This window comes from Charadrius vociferus, unplaced genomic scaffold (assembly GCF_000708025.1).
Source record: "Charadrius vociferus isolate BGI_N301 unplaced genomic scaffold, ASM70802v2 scaffold147, whole genome shotgun sequence".
NCBI classification, from domain to species: domain Eukaryota; kingdom Metazoa; phylum Chordata; class Aves; order Charadriiformes; family Charadriidae; genus Charadrius; species Charadrius vociferus.
In genome coordinates this window covers 302,660-322,531 of record NW_009649570.1, presented here as the reverse complement: position 1 = coordinate 322,531, position 19,872 = coordinate 302,660, and the positions used below count along the sequence as shown (strand labels likewise).

At 36.3% G+C, this 19,872-nt stretch overlaps 1 protein-coding gene across 1 annotated transcript in view; it reads left to right on the top strand.

Moving 5' to 3' along the window:
• The first annotated feature begins 3,338 nt into the window (after nt 1-3,338).
• Nucleotides 3,339-19,872, top strand: part of CALCRL (calcitonin receptor-like) — a 29,407-nt gene continuing 12,873 nt past the window's right edge. Inside the window, exons 1-9 of the mRNA XM_009890124.1 lie at nt 3,339-3,434; nt 4,470-4,614; nt 6,144-6,254; nt 7,201-7,313; nt 10,449-10,540; nt 16,077-16,203; nt 17,784-17,937; nt 19,178-19,238; nt 19,357-19,423. Coding sequence (XP_009888426.1) covers nt 3,384-3,434; nt 4,470-4,614; nt 6,144-6,254; nt 7,201-7,313; nt 10,449-10,540; nt 16,077-16,203; nt 17,784-17,937; nt 19,178-19,238; nt 19,357-19,423 — 921 coding nt within the window. The 5' untranslated portion in view covers nt 3,339-3,383. The remainder of the gene's footprint in view (nt 3,435-4,469; nt 4,615-6,143; nt 6,255-7,200; nt 7,314-10,448; nt 10,541-16,076; nt 16,204-17,783; nt 17,938-19,177; nt 19,239-19,356; nt 19,424-19,872) is intronic.

Genomic DNA, 19,872 nt, shown 5'->3' with positions numbered 1-19,872 from the left:
TTCCCCGTTCTCTTCCCAATGATATTCCCTTTTACTGGGAAAATACTTAAGACAGCATTGCTAGTTGTAGCGTTGTGTCCACTGACTTACAGTTTCATTCGATACCTGTCATGTAAATCACAGTCCTGTTGGCTTTACTGTGACAGAGCGGAGTCAGGGGATTCTGTCTAAGCTTCCACCATCTTTTCCCTCAAGCTAACATGTAATACACTCAAATCAATCTCAGTCCAATACAGTTGTCCTCTCTGCCCCACAGTAGAATTGTCAAAGATGTTTAATGGCAGAAGAATAAGTTGGGAATTATTATTATTTAAAGAAACCTAGGAATGGGTCTCTTTTACTATTAATTTCTTTTCTTTGTGCATCTAATACCTGCCAGTTCTGAGAGGGAGAGAACATTCTGAGAATTATATTTGGTTTGTATCTTGTCAGAACAAATGATTAATAAAAGCAGCCTGATTTTCTCAACAGTACTGGCTTGCTACCTCAATCAATGGACTATGTTGCTGTCCTTTCTTGAGAAAGATTTTACTATTCTTGTGAAAGTTCTTGTCCAAATTAACTGGAATTAATGTTGAGTGAATGAATTAATGTAGTAATGATAGAAAGGCTTTGCTGAAGTCCAAATAGACATCTGAATGACCTTCATCCTGCATTTTGTAATTAAGTCCAAAAATAGTGATGTTTATGAAAAAGATTTTTTTCTATATATATAAATTTTTTGCAGTTAGCAACTGTGAGAAAAGAGTGGAAAGCATAGAGCGAATTATAGACTTGACTTAATCTTTTATCTCCTGGGAAGAATTAATAATTTAGCACTGGATACTGGAATAGTTGATAGGAAATGTCTACACAACCACTAGATATGAAAACATTTGGACCATTAAAGGAAATGAGCTAAGGGGTGGCTTTTGATATTGTGGAACAGAAATAATGATGGACTGTGAATCAAAGCAGGTAAATTCTGCCTTTGTTTATATGACATTGTATCTTTTAGACAAATAAACATAAGCAAAGCTAAGTGGGGGCAATATTTGAATATGCATTTTAAATTTACCATCCAACATTTGTTTTAGCAAAAAGATTTTTGGAGCTATTGCAGAGAAAAATATTTTGAACTCTTGTATACATATATAGAAAAACATACACTAAATTATGGTTGCTATGTTCTACTTGATTCGTCTCTTTGCTTGTCCTGTGTACATCATTTACGGCTTTTAACCCTATGCAGATGTGCTTTGGCATACTTTGGAGACAGCAGATTACTCAATTACTTTACAAGCAAGTAGTTAATTAAAAGGCCGGTAGTTTTATTCCTCTTCATAGGTAAACAGACACAACTATAAATGGCTGAAGACTTATAATAGGTTGGCATTAATCTCCCTTGCCCCCAGCTATCATGCAGAATTAAAATCATATTGCCTCTTTAGATATCTCTATTTATATTTAGTTTTCAGTTAATCTTTAGTCACTACACATAGATATTTAGATTTTTTTTTAGTTAACAGGCAGTGATTTTTACAATTATCTATTCACTGTAGTTCTCATCACACATGGACTTTCCAGAGAAGTATTAGCTCAAACTGAGAATATATTTCATGTATACTAATTAAGAGCCTTCTTAGAACCATGTATTCTAAGAGCCTTCAGAATAGCATACTTGAATTTCAGTGTCTCACTGAATTACCTGTGCAATTTCCAATAATCACAGGATTGCATGCCAGTGGTAAAAATAGAGGGAAGATTATTGTTACAGTCTTAGTCTTGGTTAAACAGGCACAACAGTAACTGATTTTACATCACATTTCTTGTATTTGCATCAAGCTATACAATAAACAACAATGACATCATATTTTGTATTCAGTATATCCTACAAAATGTTGTTCATTGTATTACAGTTGTGTTAAGGGGACCCAGTCTCAGTGTCAAAGCAGAGAATAAGTAGATATATAATGCTTGCTTTTTGTGAATGACAGGGTGGGTTTTTTAAAAACGATGGGCTTTTTCTAAAATTATCTCTGCTGGTCAATGTACTGTCAGTTGTTTGTCATCCACCAGTCTCTCGTAGGATGTGACTGCTGGATAAGAAAGACTTCCAAAGACAAGAGCAAGTGTGATCTGAGGGAGACCATGGCTTGGGTCAGGAGGCACGTTTGTGTGTAGGTGCTCAGCTTCCAGCAGCCCTCTTGAGTCAGCAGTAGCAGTGGGAACTTTGAGCTAGGTATAGGAGGGACTTTTGGGGTAGGTGAGTTTTATATCTTATGTAGCAGTGTATTATTTCTAGTGAATTAATCTGTACAAGGGAGCTTAACTCACTCAGATGTGGTGCCCTTTATTTTGGCTGATATCTTCATTAATGCTAGTACAGTGAGATACTTAGATTTTGAAAGGTTTAGTAGTAATAACAATCTAAATATGGAGAGGTCTTTTGCTACCATGCAAGCAGAAGAGAAGCTCTTACCTCAGTTCCAGCCTCAGCTTTGTGGTCTTCTCAGGATACTTCAGGACACGGTGAAATATTGCGTGAGAAATCTCTTGCACATTTCTCTTCCCTCTGAGGGAGTCGTCACAGCAGGGTTATGCTTAATGGGTAGTCTAGGTGCTTAATAAATGATTTTGTATATTGTATGTTTTAGGTGCATTTTACACTTTAATTATCAATTCCAAGAATAGTCTGCACTGTAAAACAATTATAGCTGTTTGGGATAATTCTGTTTTCTTCAAACTACAGATAAAGTAACTAGTTTGCAGCTACTGCAGATACAGAAACTAGTTTGCAGCTCACAATTAATTCTTGCATTGCCATTGTCATCCTTGCAAAGTCGTAACTTCAAGGTAAAGCGGCCACTTGCTAGATCAGTTCTTCCAAAAACGGCAAAATCAAAAACCAGCTGGTGTGAAAAGAACAGGAAATAATTGTGTGTATGTGTTTGTGAAAATCAAAGTCTACTTTAGCATAAACTGAACTGCAGTTTGCTATCATTGCTCAAAGGCAGAGATGTCAAAGAGCCAACTCGTATCTCAGGGCTAATTACTACGTATCTGTTAGAGTTGGCACCGAACTGAGTCAAACTGAGAACTGGTGTTAGTTGAGGCAATGAGGCAGCAGTGCAGGAAAATCCCTGCTGCTGGAATTTGCTGCTGGAATTCACTGCTGGGGACTTGAACGCATTTTTTTCACAACATATTGTACCTCTATATGTATATCATGTTGCATCACTATTTGTGAATAAATATTGATTTGTTTTAATTCAGAAAGAAAATATTAAGTCCTCTATCAGTTTTGGCTTTCATCGATTACTAAATTTCTTCCTACTTTTTTTTTCATTGCAGTTTGAGTTCATTCAACTACCGTACAAAATTCACTGCACCAGATACAAAAAATGACAAAAATCTGGATCACATTTTTGCTGTTCTTCTTATCCGTTACTATGGTGAGTCTCATAATTTTTTTAAATCACTTCCAGTTTTAACAAGTATGTACAGAATACCATATAAATTATTAATACGGAAATGCAGAAACAGCTAACCTTGTGTTCAAATGTAGTTTCTGCACAGCAGGATCTTTATCTACCTTCTGTTCTCCTTTTAATTCCTGTGGTAAAGGAACAGAAATAGTACTTACTTCTGCTGATGCTGAACCCAGCATAGCCCTTGCTAGCAGAGAACTTTACAGTAACAGTTGACAAGTGACGTATAAGCAGTACTATGCAGACCCCAGGAAGAGTGGAGGATATATCCAGCTTGGATTCAGAGGACATCCTCAGAAATTTTAATTTCACCCCTTGTATGACAGTGGTACAGTATTTCAGTCTGCAGCTTTGTTTTTCCATGAGGTTTAGCAGCTTCCCATAAAATATTTAACTACTTTTAAAAATGCACTTTAAAGGTTCTGATCAAGATCCACTTTCTTATGTTTTTTAAAAAATTATTTTTAATAACTATAAAAGTCAATGTCATGTCTTTTAAATACTTTTTTGTATTCTGAGGGTTGAATTTATGGTTCACAAGACTGTAGAGTAACCAAATAGCTCTAAAGAAGCCAAAAGCTGCAGTGCATACAATATATAGAAAGTCTTTTTTCATAAAGGATCATTTCAGGCCTGATTCAAATGCCTTTTAGATTAATGTAACTTTGACATATTTTACTGGATTCTGCAAAAGCTGTTTATATGCTTTTGATTGTCTCAGTGCTTTCTATGCATTTTTCCACTATTATTTACAAATCTTGCAGATTGCTACTCCCCCATGCTCATTCAGGAGATATTTGGCAAGATTCAGTAGTAAGAAGAATTGCTAAATTATCCAGAAAAAGACAAAATCATCCTGTCAGTAATAAGAATTGAAGATAATTTTCCTTCAATAAAATAATATTTTAAATATAATATTTTAAAAGATTTTATAAAAAGATAATAAGTTCATAGTGGAGTCTGTACATGACTTGCTAAACAAAGTCTTTTTCCTCTTAGTTTTTTGCCACTGCTATACCATCTGAAGGGCATCAAAATATGACGGAGGACTTCACTCAACTGAGTGTTACACGGAATAAAATTATGACAGCGCAGTATGAATGCTACCAGAAAATCATGCAAGATCCTATCCATAGGAAAGAAGGTAAAGATTATTTTCTTATAAGGTTTTACAAAGGCAAATGGTCAACAGATATAATTACAGTAGTTCAGGATCTTTCAGTTATATTAATTTCTTCTCTTGGCAGCAATGATTTTTTAGGCTGTAACTGTGTTTGTGCGGCTTTTTAGAAATGTCACTTTGGGATTCATGAAGATAAAGTAATATGTTATATTACCTGCCCATAGCACCACTTCTTATATAACACAAAGCTTTTATTTCTGATGAGACAAGAAAATGTTAAATTAAATAGATATCCAGATTAAAAAATGATGACTGATTATTCTTATCACTTTATTTCATTTTGTGCTCTTATAATACCCCTGTCTCCCTGGTCGCATCTGCCTTTAAAAATTGGAAGTATCTTGATACACATCACTTCTCTGCTCTGAGGGTTGTGTTAGTGTCATTAATGCCTTTTCTGATAAATTATTCAGAGCTAACCTCAGTAACTCTACCTGTTGCTGGATTCACTTTTTCTGACTTTATAACTTCTGGAAGCGTTGAATGGCTTGTGAGGCAAGGAGAGGTAATTGCGTTCTTTTACAGTGAGTTTTTTTTCTCTTCTGCAATGATTCTTTGGAGGAAATACATGCGTGGAGGTCAGAAATGAGTATGAGTATGACAGGTTAAGCTTATGTCCAGCCTGGGGTATCACAGCTTCAGAAGGATCTGGACAAATTGGAAAATCTTCAGATGAGAAGAGGAGCAATTACATGACATTTGAAAAATGCAGCCTTTGAGATGGGGGCAGGGGTGGACAGAACATTATTAAGTCTTAAAAAGAAAACTGACAGAAGATAATAAAAACATCTTCAAATTTCTAGAGGGGGTCAGTCATTCTACATGCCTTTTGGGAAAGGATTTGTTTATAATACCCCCAGCTCATTCCTAAGGGAGGTTTACTTTAGACCTTAGAATTTGTGTGAGTGCAATGAGGCTTGAAACAGGCTCTTGAGGGACACTGTGGATGCCCTGTCCGTGGAGCACTTGGAGAAGTGTCCGTACCTGGTGACAGCCACAGGCTCAGCTCAGCCTGAGGCAGAGGCAGAGGAGCTGTGGCTGCCTCCCAGCCAGGATTTCTGATGGGATACCACTGTGTTCTCAATGGATTAGTAAACATATGTATAAGCTTCGTATGCACCCAAAATGTAAATAAATTCAGTAAAACGGTCTTTGCAAACCTAAGGGCTCCTTGTTAATAGGTATTATTTGGTCAGAATTTATTTCATTTGTTTTGCCTACCGTGCTCTAGATTTGAGGTTTGTAACTTGTACACATAGATCATTTCAAGATGCATGATGATGCATTTTAAAATTTGTTCAAAGAAATATATAGGGAAATATTTCTATTAAGTGGCGTTTAAATTATCAATTGCTAAGTCTTAGGTTCCTATTTTCTTTTTTTTCTCATTGCTGCAAGTAAGAAACTTATGCAGTCTTACGTCTTACTTTTGAAAGACTATTATGAAAGAAAGGTTGTTATTTTATTATCAGTTCTCTACTTGTTTGCAGGTCCTTACTGTAACAGGACGTGGGATGGTTGGTTGTGCTGGAGTGATGTTGCTGCTGGAACTGTGTCAGTACAGCGTTGTCCTGACTACTTTCAGGATTTCAACCCGTCAGGTAAGTGTGCACAGGCTTCTCCAGCAATATATTTCTTCATAAAATGAAGTTTTGGGTGCTTGATACCTCCTGTTTTTGTCCCTCGAGTCACTAATGCTCCAGAATTTCAGGAACTCCAAACCCATTACTTGCATTTTCCCTTTGTCACATAGAAAACTGACAAGTTACTTATTTTCTTTTCTGAAATATATCCTTGAGGGTTTCTCTAGATTAGGAAATAGAAATTGAAGTTAGATCATGTGAGATGATGAGATATGACTTATTCTTTTACCTCAATTTAGCAGTTGAAGTCCACAAGAATTTCTCCCACAAGTGAACGTTTTCCTGTTTCTGTAGGCAAACCTTTGCATCTGTGAGCATGTGGAAAATGTCATAGACTTCCACTTTTGTCTCTTTCTGCTGCATTTAATATTTCCCAGTGTCCTTTCATGCCTCTTTCTATTTGATGATAGAAATCATTATGTAGTCCCAGAAATTTTCCAGTTTGGTTCTTGAGCAGTTTCTCTGTTCCCGTTTTCCTGCCTGTCCAATCCTAATTTACAGGGGTAGGATGTCAGACTTCAGTTTATATCTTGGATGTTAAACAATCCATTTCAATATTCCTGTCACTTCATCTGGTAGTTCTCTAATGGTTAGTTTGATATATTTTGGTATTTAGTGGACTGGAGGAGGGAAATCTATTTGTTTTCTGAAGAAAAACACATTATCAGTTGTCCTTGCCAAAAAAAAGCAATGGCCTCTAGTTTCTCAGAATTCATAGTAACAAGCAGTGTCTCTCTAGTCATATTAATAAAGCTGTCATTTGTTTCCCAATCATTCCTCATTAAATAGTAGGCATCAGGAAGTAGGACTTCAGTGCTGACTGTTGTGTTTTTCTTTTGGTTTTGTTTTTTGTTTTTCTTTCATTTTTCTTTTTTGTTTTTCTTGTTATCTACTTTGACTTTAGAAAAAGTTACGAAGATCTGTGATCCAAGTGGGAATTGGTTTAGACACCCAGAAAGCAACAGAACGTGGACAAATTACACCCAGTGTAATATCTATACGCATGAAAAAGTGAAGGTAGGAAAGGAATGAATGCATGTTACCGGTGTCAACAAACTGATCTGAAAAACTTCACAATTTTCAAAACTTGAATGGCAGCAGAGTTGATGCAACATCAAAATGCAGAAAGAAGAAAGCATGTTGAATAAAAAGGAGGAACTGTACGAAACAGACTCAAAAAATCCAACCCACCTGCTTTGTCTTTTACAGATGATTTCAACTGCTTGAATAATACGATCATATTTTTGTTTATGGGTATTTTAAATGTGTAGGTACTAGTACTTGTCTAGGTCATCCACAGTCATCTACTGGTAAGCAAAGTGTGTACCTTGTAAGAGCAGATCTTTACATTTTACTCTGTAGTTTTGAAGTAGGGTCCAAGTTCAGCAGAACTGCAGGAGGTTTGCACAACTCTGGAAGATGTGCTGAGTGCATGGGTTTATCCAATTAACTCATAGTTGACAGATTTTCAGCAGGTGCACAACCGAAGTTTTACTTGGGATTAATACATCTTCTAAGTAACGTTTGGATATTTTGGGTTTGGGGTTTTTTCCCCAGTGTGAAAAGCACAGCTAATCTTTTCTTTTTTTACAAACACGTAGACAAGCTGTAGTTGAGTGAGTTCACCACAGGATCTTTGGAGGTCAAAGGGAAGTAAATGATGAGAAGTGTTAGGGTCTGATGTCCCCTGTGATGCTTTTCCTGTGTATGTCTTGTGTCTGGGCTCCCAAGTGCCTTTTTCTTTTTTTTTTTTTTTTTTTTTCAGTTTTTGAGAGATTAAGCTGCTCACATGAATGAAAAACCTACACTTTGAGTTTATTTAAGTGAAATTTTGCAGGCATCCAAAATTGTCTCAGGCCAGACAGCAAAATGCTCAAAGAGAGTTGTTTGATATGCATCAAAGGTAGACTCTATGCACACACATACCCATGTGGGTATATGTATAGATGGTACTTTTATAGTCTTCAGTTTATCTTGAAGATGTCCATCCATTGACAGATTTAGAAAAATAAAATTAAAATGACATAAAAAATATTGTAAACCTCCAAATGCCCTCTTTCTGAAATGTTCTGTGGTATGTGGGGATATAATGGGCAAAATTGCATATTTTGCCCCCCACGCCACCATCCACTAATATTCTTCATGTTTATGAAACATGAAACATTCAGTCATGGGAAGAATCAGTGAATTGAAACTAGGAATATAAAATACAGGTTAGGATAGACTGGAAATTAATTTGGACATCATGAAAAAGAGATCAATAATAGCAGATTGCATCAAGAATACTGACGTCTAGTAGAGATCCTAACTGCCTGCATCACTGCTGTCAAGAGTGCTTTAGGGTATTTACCTAGAAACCATATCGAGAAAAGGTGGTAATAGATGATAATGAGGCACTTTTGTATTGCTTTTTCTGAAATCATGAGACATTGAATACACTAATGGCAGTTTAATTGTACTAGCAGAGGTGCTATAATTCATCGATTCTAGCTAATATTTGGCTGGAAATTGGGATAATATTATCCAGGCAGGAGCAGCTCCGTGAAGATCCTTCTTTATGAATAATGAGCTAGTTTCCCTCAGGCTGTTTTGCCAGGATATTTCAACCCTGTCATGCATCAGAAGCTATTGTTGAAATGGAATAATAGCCCCGAAGAAAGCCTTACTGCTTGCTACAGTTCTATGTGTTGTTATATTAAACGACGTTATCTTTCCACTTTACTCAGAAGGCGGCTTAGATAATGCACAATAAATGTGACTGTTGTCCAGTGTTGAATTTTTATTGTTATCGCCCTCATCAGCAGTCCCTGCTGTACCACTGTTTCATGCCTGTTCTAAATTGTGCTGAAATCTTCTAAATCCTTATCATGCACCTTTGCCTAAACTGGTCACTGAATGAGATGGTGATATGGGATATGGGCAACAGAAAGGCTGTTGTTATGTATACGTAGCCAAGCTTTTGCACTTCAGGGGTAACCCTTGCTTTTTCTCACTTCCAAATTTTTATGAAAGTTTCACATAAGCCTATTGCATTCCTTTTTTTTTTATTTTTAAATAAGTTATCTCATTTTTAAAATTAATGATAATTTGAAAAATGCCAGCATGTACAAAGAGGTACCCTTGTCTCATCTTACAACCTTCTTAAAGCTTTACCTGGAATCTTTTTATATTATTTCAAAAGTCAATATATGAAGCAAGGTGCAGTTAGTCTATCTTAAATTGGAATAATAAGTTCAGAAGATACATACAGTTTGAAGTACATGAGCATTTGTAGGTATACTCTAATTCTTCCTATAGAACCCAGGTAGTTGTACTTTATTGTGATAGTATAAGGCTCAACCTGAGTATCTTAATTTCCTTATGTGCAAAATGATAGTCTTACATTTAATGCAACAAGAGAAATTTTGTGAGGTGGGTTCCATGACTGAAAGCAGGGGTTTGTTATTAGTGGAATTGAATATGTTTATTAATTCAAAGAATTAATGATAGCATGTATATATTCCAAATATGATTTTACTAGTTCCTAATTTTTACCTTTTGTATCTACCCAGCTTTTCATAGTTCTATACTTTGGCTGTAGACTTATTTAACCAGACTGTTTAGTCTTCACTATTTTTCAGTCATTAATTTTTTTCACACCCTTCCTTAAATGCTGAAAGAAAATTAAATTTGCAACATCATAATCACAGATTGCTTTCAAGGAAGTATCTTTAAATGGTAAGAAAAAAACATTCTTTGAGGAAAAAATACATAAACTCATATAGGAAGCACATTTTTTACTTAAGAGTTGTGTTAATAGATGAATTAAGCCTCAGACAGGAATGGACTGAGTGCAGTAGCATAAATAGCCAAATCTATGTAAATACTCAGAAAAAAACACAGCAGTATATATTAGAAACCTAATGTTTTAACTGCTAAGAAGTTAGTTCTAGCAATGATTTCAACAAATCTGTTGCATGTCCTACAGAAAGAGATTTTAGTAAGGTGTTAATTTGTAGGATTCTAAACTTGAGTCATCTTTATCTTGTAGTGTTTTTATTTTCTTACTCCAATTATAGTCATTTTATATGCAGAAGAGATGTATAAGTTTGCATTTTATCAACAATAGTTGTGTATGCATCACAGGTGCTTCATTTTGTTTTTGTATTGCAGACTGCTCTGAATTTGTATTACTTGGCCATCATCGGACATGGTCTCTCAATTGCATCACTTCTGATTTCTCTTGGCATATTCTTTTATTTTAAGTAAGTATGTTTAAATCCTTTACCAAATATCAGTGGTTGTGACAATGCTGGTTTCAATGCTTTGAAACAGCAGCCATCCCAATGAAATTAGATGCTGAAAGAAGGTGAAGAAAGTTGGTATATATGTTTGGCATTGAATGTTATATTGGAATAAAATTTTAGGTTTGTTTTCTCAGAAACCTAAAATCCCAAATCTGCAAACCAAAAACTGTAAAATATATTGAAAATAGGAAATGGTAAAATGGGAACATTTTTGTTTGTTTGTTTTGGGTTTGTGGTGGTTTGGTTTGGTTTGGTTTTTTTAATAATGAGTTACAGTTTGGATATGCCTAGCATCAACCAAACTAAAGAGCAAATGGAAACCAAAATACTGATGATGTATGATAGGTACAGTAACATTCCAAAGTAGGTAGCCACAAAATATGATAAACTGTAAAGAAAGTAAGGCTAAGAGCTACAGTAGGAGTGGAAATAGTAAAAATAGTCCTGTTTTTTTCTATGACAGTTGTGTCATATATGCTAACGGTTATTACCTTCTTGTAAGAAAGCTTGAGCAGTGTATCACCACTGTCACAACAACTTGTCATATAATGCACAGGTCTTTTAAAATTAGTTTACTCATTCACTTTTGTGAACTTTTCTTTCCTGTGAAAGACTTTTTTTTTTTTTTTTCTGAAGTTGATGAGGCTTACTAGAAAGGTGAAACCAGGAGTGCTGCCACATCAGCAGAGCTGAGAGAGACAAGTTGTTCTCTCTGCCAAATGCTGTACTGCATAGCGTAGGCTTTCCTTGGTACCAGGCACTAGTGGAATCATTTCTGCAGCTTTTTTTTATTGGATAATATAGATCTGCTCTACTCTCTTACCCATTTCTTACCACTATACCCTACCATCTCACTCCATCTTTTATTTCTTCTTAACACTGAAATATGAGTAGCGCATACAGCAGCAACTGTGGGGCTAGCTCACATTTTGCTTTTCTCATGCTCTGGACTTTGATTATGTAGGAGTAGCAGATATCTGATAAAAAAATTATCCTTCTTAGTCACATCTGGCTGAGTACAGTGTTTCCAATTTAGACATGCATTTTTTCCCCAGGTTCTCAGACAACATATCCACAAATCCCCAACAAATCAGTGTTTCAACTTTGTAGCCTCTCTTTGTGAAATCCAATATTCAAGATGACTTTTCAGCTCCTTCTGACTTCTTTTCATGAGGACAAACCAAAACACTTGTGTTTTTTTTTAATCAATTTATTTGCATATGGCCTGTAAATACAATGCTTATCATTTCCACGTTCACTTTCCCTCCACAAAATCGACATGAGAAATGGCTCTGAGTCCTTCTAAGAAGCTTGATTTTGCCTAAAAAAAGGCCTACACTGTTGCTATAAATGCCACAAAAAGTTTAACAGTCTAAATACCTAATGTGACAGGAAAAATGCTTTGACATAGACTTCTCAGGAGAGAACAAAAATATTTAGACTAGAATATGATTTTTAAAGTTCAGACACAGTAAAGCATGATTTTTCTGTCCTGTAATATGAAAAGCAAGCCAATTTCATCTTGGCTTGTGGTACGTACTGCAAAAGCAGGTGATCTGCTTTGCTACCGTTATAACTATGTCATGTTTGTCTAAGTCTCCAGGGATTCTTTTCTTCTCCCGCTGGTAGAAGGATCATCTCCCCTCAGAGAACCACGTGGAATTAATCCAGACCCACAAACCACAATTTCTAGAGTGTGGTTATGCTGGGATATAAAAGGAAATTACAAAATTTAAAGGAAGCTAAAGAAAGTCCTCTACAAGCTGTTCTCTTGGGATGTACAGTTCCTCTAAAGTATTTTTAGTTCCAGAGGGGTATTTAAGGATCTAGATTAATACCAGGATGTATTATGTATCGGCTGAAGCTTGTGCAATTATTCATAGCTTTAACAGGTGGACTTTTTTTTTTTTTTTTTTGCTATTGTGTGGGGTGCCTTTGACTTTGTCATGTTTCCAAATAATGTATTCTGTTAATCAATTAATAGTTTCCAGGCAACATTTGATGGATTGCTGACCATTAGAATATCTTTATGTTTGACAAGAAAGGCGGTACTTTTCTTCATAGGAAAAATGCCAGTTTTTTTTCAAATATCTTCAACTTTTAAGGATTAACATTTTATTTTGCATTTTATTTTTTCATTTGAAATTCTGTTTTTTCTTCAGAAAATTGTCTCTTCGAAATACTTATCCAGTTTATGACTTGTGTTCCCCAAGTGGATTGGAGTTCTTGGTTTAATAGCATACAACGGGCTATAAACTTGGAACTCTGATCTTCCTTTTTGAAAATTCATCTATGACACATAAAAGTAACTTCTGCAGTGGCTCTGCTTCCTCATTCCGTTCCATACTCTAAATCATACATGTGTTTATTATAAAACTTCTGTTAAAATAGTTGTATGGTTTTCATAAAGAAGAACAAGGCAAGAGAAATCTTAAAAGAACAGTGAATTCAGAGAAAGCGGAGCTGTAATTTGAAAGATGTCCCCCACACACACCCCAAAACAAAAAATAAAAAAACAAACAAACAAAAAAAACCCCACCTGAAATAAAGAAGCTGTCGATCAAGCACCAGTTAAAATAACATGATGGCACCCACAGAGGATAAAATGCTATGCTTAAAGAGTGGACAAGTGACTGGATCATAGATTGATAGAGAGAGAGGAGGTTCCTCAGTCCCCTTGAGTTAATTTCAGCTGAAAGGGTAACTCCCCTTAGGTGCATATATGGATCTCACTGGTTGAATTTTGCAGTATGTGAATACCTTAAAAAATCTGATCCCAAACACATCTGGGTGCCTTTGAAAATGTTACCTTTTTTCTTTTGGAGAAATACTGGAGAAATGAATTTTTCCCTAATGCCCAAGACATACAGGAGTCAAAATAGGAATGGGAAATAGGTAATTTAGCAGGAGGTCTGTTTTTATTTTACTGCATAGGGTTTAAATCAGGGATAGGTCATTCAAATGTTCTTAGATCATAATTATGAGAATTAAATGATTAAAGGATATTATGTCATTAAGAAAAACAGTCAGAAAAAGGAATATAGGAAGGGTAACAGAAGAGGGAGGGTGGGGAGACTTAGGAAAAAATCATTTTATTACCAAAAACAGTCTTCGTTTTTTAAATGTCATCAGTCTTGCTTTCTTGTTTCTTGTCTGGTGATCCTCAATCCTTTTATGCATGGGTGGAGGTGGGTGTGGATGGGTGTGTTTGAATATTCAACAGGAACAGCTGCTGGATGACCCTGAGAGATGGCCCCGTTAGCTGTACGTGCTTTTCCTTGCCTGTGCATTGAATCTTAACAATAAGCAGACAGAATTCCAGAGTTCTTCAGGACTTGTTTACACAAAGCACTTAGCTGGAATCTAGTATTGCCTCTCTTTTCATATATAAAATATATAGGGGAAAAAAAAACCCACAACCATATTCAAAGAACATAAAACCAGCATATTATAATAATCAAAGATTTACGTGTTTCAGGCATTAAAACAAAAGCGAAAATAAAATTAAAAAAAAAAAAAAGCCTAATGGAATATACTTTAATCATTTAATTCACATCCAAAGCTGTGTTCTATATTTTGGACACTTTCTGTTTTCTTCGGGCAAATAACACCTAGCAACCAGAGGTTCATGTGGTTCCTTGTGCTGTATGGCAGCACTGATTTCTACAGTGGTTTCTCTTCCCTGCGTTTAGTGACATGAGGCTTAGAACGTCTGAGGTCTCCAAGGCTTAACTGGCAGAAACTCTGTCTGCTTGATTCGTGGTATTGCACTGTGCATGTCTGAACCTGTCAGCTTACTCCATGTCTCTGTGGGGTGCTTCAGACGATCTTCTTGTGATAGTTGCAAAGAATGCAACCAAGAAGTGGAGTCTTCTCTGTAGCCACTCTTCGCTATCTCTCTCATTCTGTGGGGTCATATTGTTTCTTGTTTCATCTATCACTTTCTCAACAGATTTCAGTATAGTCCTCCAGCTTTGGTGACTATTCCCTAACTGCATTTCTCTGTTAAAATATAAAGTCCTTCTCCTTCCTGCCCTCCCAAATTAAAAACGAATCACTAATGTCCATACTTCATCTTTTTTGCCAGGCATGCTATTTGAAAAGACTAGAAAACTTGATTATTTTTTTTTCCCTCTGTGTGACAATTTAGACTTCTTCCCTGCTGACTTTGTCAATGTATTTCTGATTTCTCTAACAGTGAAGAGTAGTTGCTTGTAAGTGATAGATTTTCTTCCTCTAGTTAGTCATTTCATTTTGTCAATCAACCCCACTCCACATTGCTGGCTATTAAATGGAGGCAGATGCTTCAGTAGATGCTTTCTCCAAAGTAACCAAAGAGCGTTTCCTGAGAGTGACCACAGTACCACAGTCTCTATCACTTCTCTTTGCGTGTGGGAGATGTTTCTCTGAGCAACGCTCACCCTGCAAAACCGGCTCTGCTCCTGACTGCCACCACTGATGTGTTGTGTGACTCTGATCAAGTCAGTATGCTCAGATGTGCTACACACCCCCTATCTTAAATCTAAAAGGCTCATTTTTACCCAGCTTCGTCAATTGATCATCTACTTTCATAACAAAATGGATGTCACTTGCTTTTTGAGCATTAAGCCTTAATATCCCAACGATCTGAACATAAGCCTGTGTAGGCTTTCTATCTTCTTTCATGTTTGTAAAGCTGAATTTCTTTGGAAAAAACTGAATGAGAAGCACTCCTACCTCTTGGAATCATACTAAGTTAGACCTGCATTCTTTAGAATGGCAGATAAACAGAAATTTGCGGTGACTGTGTTCAACTTTGAGTGCTATTTAATATTATTGAACCTCTGTTTAAAACAACAACAAAAAAAGAGGTCTTCAAAACATTTTTCTCGTTAATTTTATTGCCATATTAAAAGCAAACTTGAAAATTAACACAATTAAATACAGTTATAGATTGCATTTTATAATTGTATTCTGTATACTTAGTTATACAAAAGTCAAGATAAGATTTGCTTTATTTTACTTATTTTGGTATTTCTCCAGCTATAGAATTAAGGGAGAGAAATTACAAGAATGTAAGTAAAAGAGAATTAACTTCAAAAAATCCTAACAAGTTTGGATAAATAGAAACAGTTTCTTCAAGCTCAGGTATGATAGTTAATTGGGAAATTCTTCTCGTACTAACAGGGAAAAAAGGTATAAATCTTCTGAAACATATTATATTATTGCTATTCAAATCACTTTTAGATAGCCACTGCAAAGTAGGTCCTTCATTGTAAACATATTGGAACTGAATGTACTTGCTTTGCCTCCTGTTGTCCAAAAAAATTAAGATTAAGGGAAGGTGTTACCTTTCACATCATTCTATTAAATTTGGACTGGAGCTGAAGAAAGGGTTGATGTAAGACCTTCTTAATAAAATAAAGGACTCTAATATTTCAAAATTTCAGAGTTGTCCCCAGGTACACACAGTTGTCCCCCCGTGTATTCATTTGTTCTTGTTTCTCTATTCTAGGAGCTTGAGTTGCCAGAGGATTACCCTGCATAAAAATCTATTTTTCTCTTTTGTTTGCAACTCTGTTGTAACAATAATTTCACTGACTGCAGTTGCCAACAATCAGGAGTTAGTTGCAACTAATCCAGTAAGTAAAAGTATGTTTGGCAGCCTTGTTGAGTTGTATGTGAAAAACTTCAGCAAGGCAGAAGAAATAAATGAGACATGAACACTTGATGAAATGTTGTATATAGAGAGGTTAAAATGTTCAGTAACCACGTATCCATGTTACGTAGTACAACAGATGTCTGACAATGATTTGAGCATTTCACATTTGAGGTTTCGAAATAGGAAAAACACTTGAAGAGACAGAGCATACTGAACTGCTCTTCTGAATTTGTACAAATCACTTTTGCACTGTAAGAAAGAAGCCTATTCTAGATGATGTCAGTGAGGTTATGACAGTTGAACTCACCAAGGAAGGGCAGTAAAAAAGACTTCGGAGTGTATTTTGGCTGTCAGCTACTTTCCTATGGCTTTAATTTTGCCATCTTCAGTTGAAATGAGAAGAATTAACATTTTTGTGAAGGGAGATAAAGCTGACACTTATATTCCAAAAGTAAAAAGCAGAGTAAACTGTCCGCTTGGGTCCAATTTTTCTCTCTCTCATTTCCTCATAATACTGGGGCAAGTGTGAATCAGTAGCCTCTCCCAAAAGGCTAGGAGTTATAGCAACGGAAGAGCCTGAAAATGAAATACATAAACAAACAAATCCCTAACTATAGCTTTATTTTTATTTAGAGCTGGAAGATAAATTTAAATTCTGTGAAAGCTAGGGCAAAACTCCAGAAGCTGAATCAAGTATAAAGGCAAATTTTCTTTCTCCTGTAAAAGCTCATCAAAGTGCTGGAAAACAAGCTTGAGATAGCTGCTGATAGTCATCATTGAGTTAGGTAGCAGAACACTGTAAAGCAGTATTGATTTACGGTTTAAGCTAAGTGCCAGAAATAAATCAATCAACCACATGGTAATTTCAGAAGGAAAAAAAATCTACTGTGTCCGAATCTGCAAGTTAACTATTGCTCCTTTTTCACAACCTCACATTTTAGTCTTCACAATAAGTTACATTATAACATTTCAGTTGACGAGTATCTTTTGAATGAAGCTAAATATGAATATATGCTAACAAGCGAGCTTCCTTCCAGAACCTACTATGCAAATTCTCAACTGCCCCTAAGTGGAGTTACAACTACGTTAAAATTGGAAGTATTGTAAGCATTTTAAAAACATAAATCGTTCTCTGGAGTAGTTGTAATCTGTGATTGGTAAAATTGAGAGGGGATTACCCGCATCAAAGTACGTTTTCTTGAGTGGTTACCATCAGATAATTTAAAGATTCCTTATTGATTGGAATGGTCAAATGTGGCAATGTTTGCAACAAGGGAAAATATCATTACAGCTTTCTGCCATGATGCTTGAGGATCTCGACATCCTCATGTTTGAATACTAAAAATGCAGACTTGGTTACCAACTTTTTTGTCACCATAAAGTGTGGAATTGTATGAAATTCTATGAAAATTCTGTTTTTAAAAATATATGTAATTGTAGTGAAAAAACAGAATAAACATTAACATTTGACTCGAGCAGTATTTTTTTTCTGTTTTGCAAATAAAGCTCTGAGACTTTTGCAACGTAGAAATGTATATTGCTCTCTGTTTTTTTCAACAGGTTAGCTGCAAAGTGTCACAGTTCATCTACCTGTACCTAATGGGTTGCAACTACTTTTGGATGTTGTGTGAAGGCATCTACCTGCACACTCTCATTGTGGTGGCTGTTTTTGCTGAGAAACAACACTTGATGTGGTATTACCTTCTTGGCTGGGGTATGCAATTTCAGGTTCTGTACTTTCAGGCTAATGCGGTCTCTTGCTCCTTTTCATGAGAATTTGAACATCTGCCCCTTTGCTTCTCTGAGCTGGTGGCTTTGAACAACGCTGACACACCCCTCTTCTTTGTCTGCAGTGTTTTAACAGGCTCAGAAATGTTAACGTAGGAAGTTGTACGTACCTCTATCTTAGCTGAAAGAGAGATTGTGTGTTTCTGCAGTCAGGAAGGGACTCCTCCTTTGTATAGAGAAAATAGTCTGCTATTATAAAGAAGACATTAAGAAGTAATTATTCATTGTTCCTCATCTCAAAGATGTTTATTCAGGAATGAATGTTTGTTTTCAGAGAAGTCTCGCCATGTCTAGGGTGGAGGGTCAGAACTGAGTTAGAGATGGCCAAGGATTTATTTTTCCAGCAGTTCCATTTGACCTGTATTGTTCCCTAAGCAAATACAGAATAGCTGTAGCTGAAGATCTCAGTATCAGAACTAACAAGCCAAACCTGGTAATTTCAGATAATACACAGCAGCATATTCACAAAGTGCAAGTGAGGGCATTCTCCTCAGCTACAGCGTCTCGGCACATTCAGCTGTAATGTGAGTTGGTACCTGGGTCACGAGCTGTCCCCCTACAGACACAGCTGAGATGTTGTTCAAAGATCACAGGTGCTCAGCAGTTTCTGAAAATCAGGTAGCACCAGGGTGTCAAGGACCCCAGATGACGAATTTGTTTATTCTTTTTAAATTTTGAATTCGGCCTGTTTTCTAGAGTCCGTTTTCAAATTTGTTTTGCAGGTGACCTTGTTTTCTGAATACCCAGCAACTATCAGTAAGGACATAATCAACACTGATTATCATACTGTTAAAACTGTGGTCAAAAAAACAATTACCTTTTTAATATTACTTATCTATTTAACATTATTGCAGACTGCAATCTGAAAAATGTCTGTGTTAATGAAGATTGATCATTGCAGTCTAAAAAGTTATAATTTGATTTGCCTTTTCTTGCTGCGTGTTGGTGTGAATTTCCTGGCAAGACAGTGTGAATAAGGTTTCATGCACCCCTCGGAAAGAAATCTAAGAAAATAGAAAGTGAATTGGTCCCTGTTACTTTATTTGCTCTGCAGGTATATAGTTTGGATGAGGTGCAAGTACAGAAGATTCCTGCAAGAGATGCAAGTTTACTTAGTTATTTGCCAGGTTTATATATGAAAAAAAAACATTGTCTTTTCTTCACAGGTTTTCCACTGATCCCTGCCTGCATACATGCTGTTGCTAGAAGTTTATATTATAATGACAAGTAAGTAGCATCTCAACTTACTGTGCGAAATTGTTATATTTTCTTTTAGGGGAAAAAAGGAATACAACGGATAATAAGATGCCAAATATTTTTTTCTTTCCCTGTTTGTTTTCTCTAGTTGTTGGATCAGCTCTGATACTCATCTGCTGTACATCATCCACGGCCCTATTTGTGCTGCTCTGTTGGTAGGTGTTTTTCAGATAACAATTTGTTGTTCTTATTTGTTTTCTGGCTGTTCTTCATGGGCTTACAAAGTTGGTCAGAGCCTAAAGCTAACATTAAGAGGTCACTGTCATTTGCAGGAGTCTCACTTAACCCAGTAGGTGCCTTAGACACACAGGATACATAAGTCTTGGCCTCATTAAGGAGCTGTACCCCTGATCCTTTAAGAAACTCAGGTTTTGCAATGTTGATTATCACCACACTTAAATGCTAGTGACAAGGAAGGACTAAATATTACTGGGAGCACTGGAGGGCTGCGCTGCCCAGGCCGTTTGCCAGGTTGACCCTACCACTAGCATCATTGTGTCACTCTGCTAATGTGGCCAAACGGTTACCAGCCCAGACCTCACCGAGGTTCGGATAGAGGACTCTTGAGTGTCACGACTGACTGTGGGTGGCAATACGGGATGGA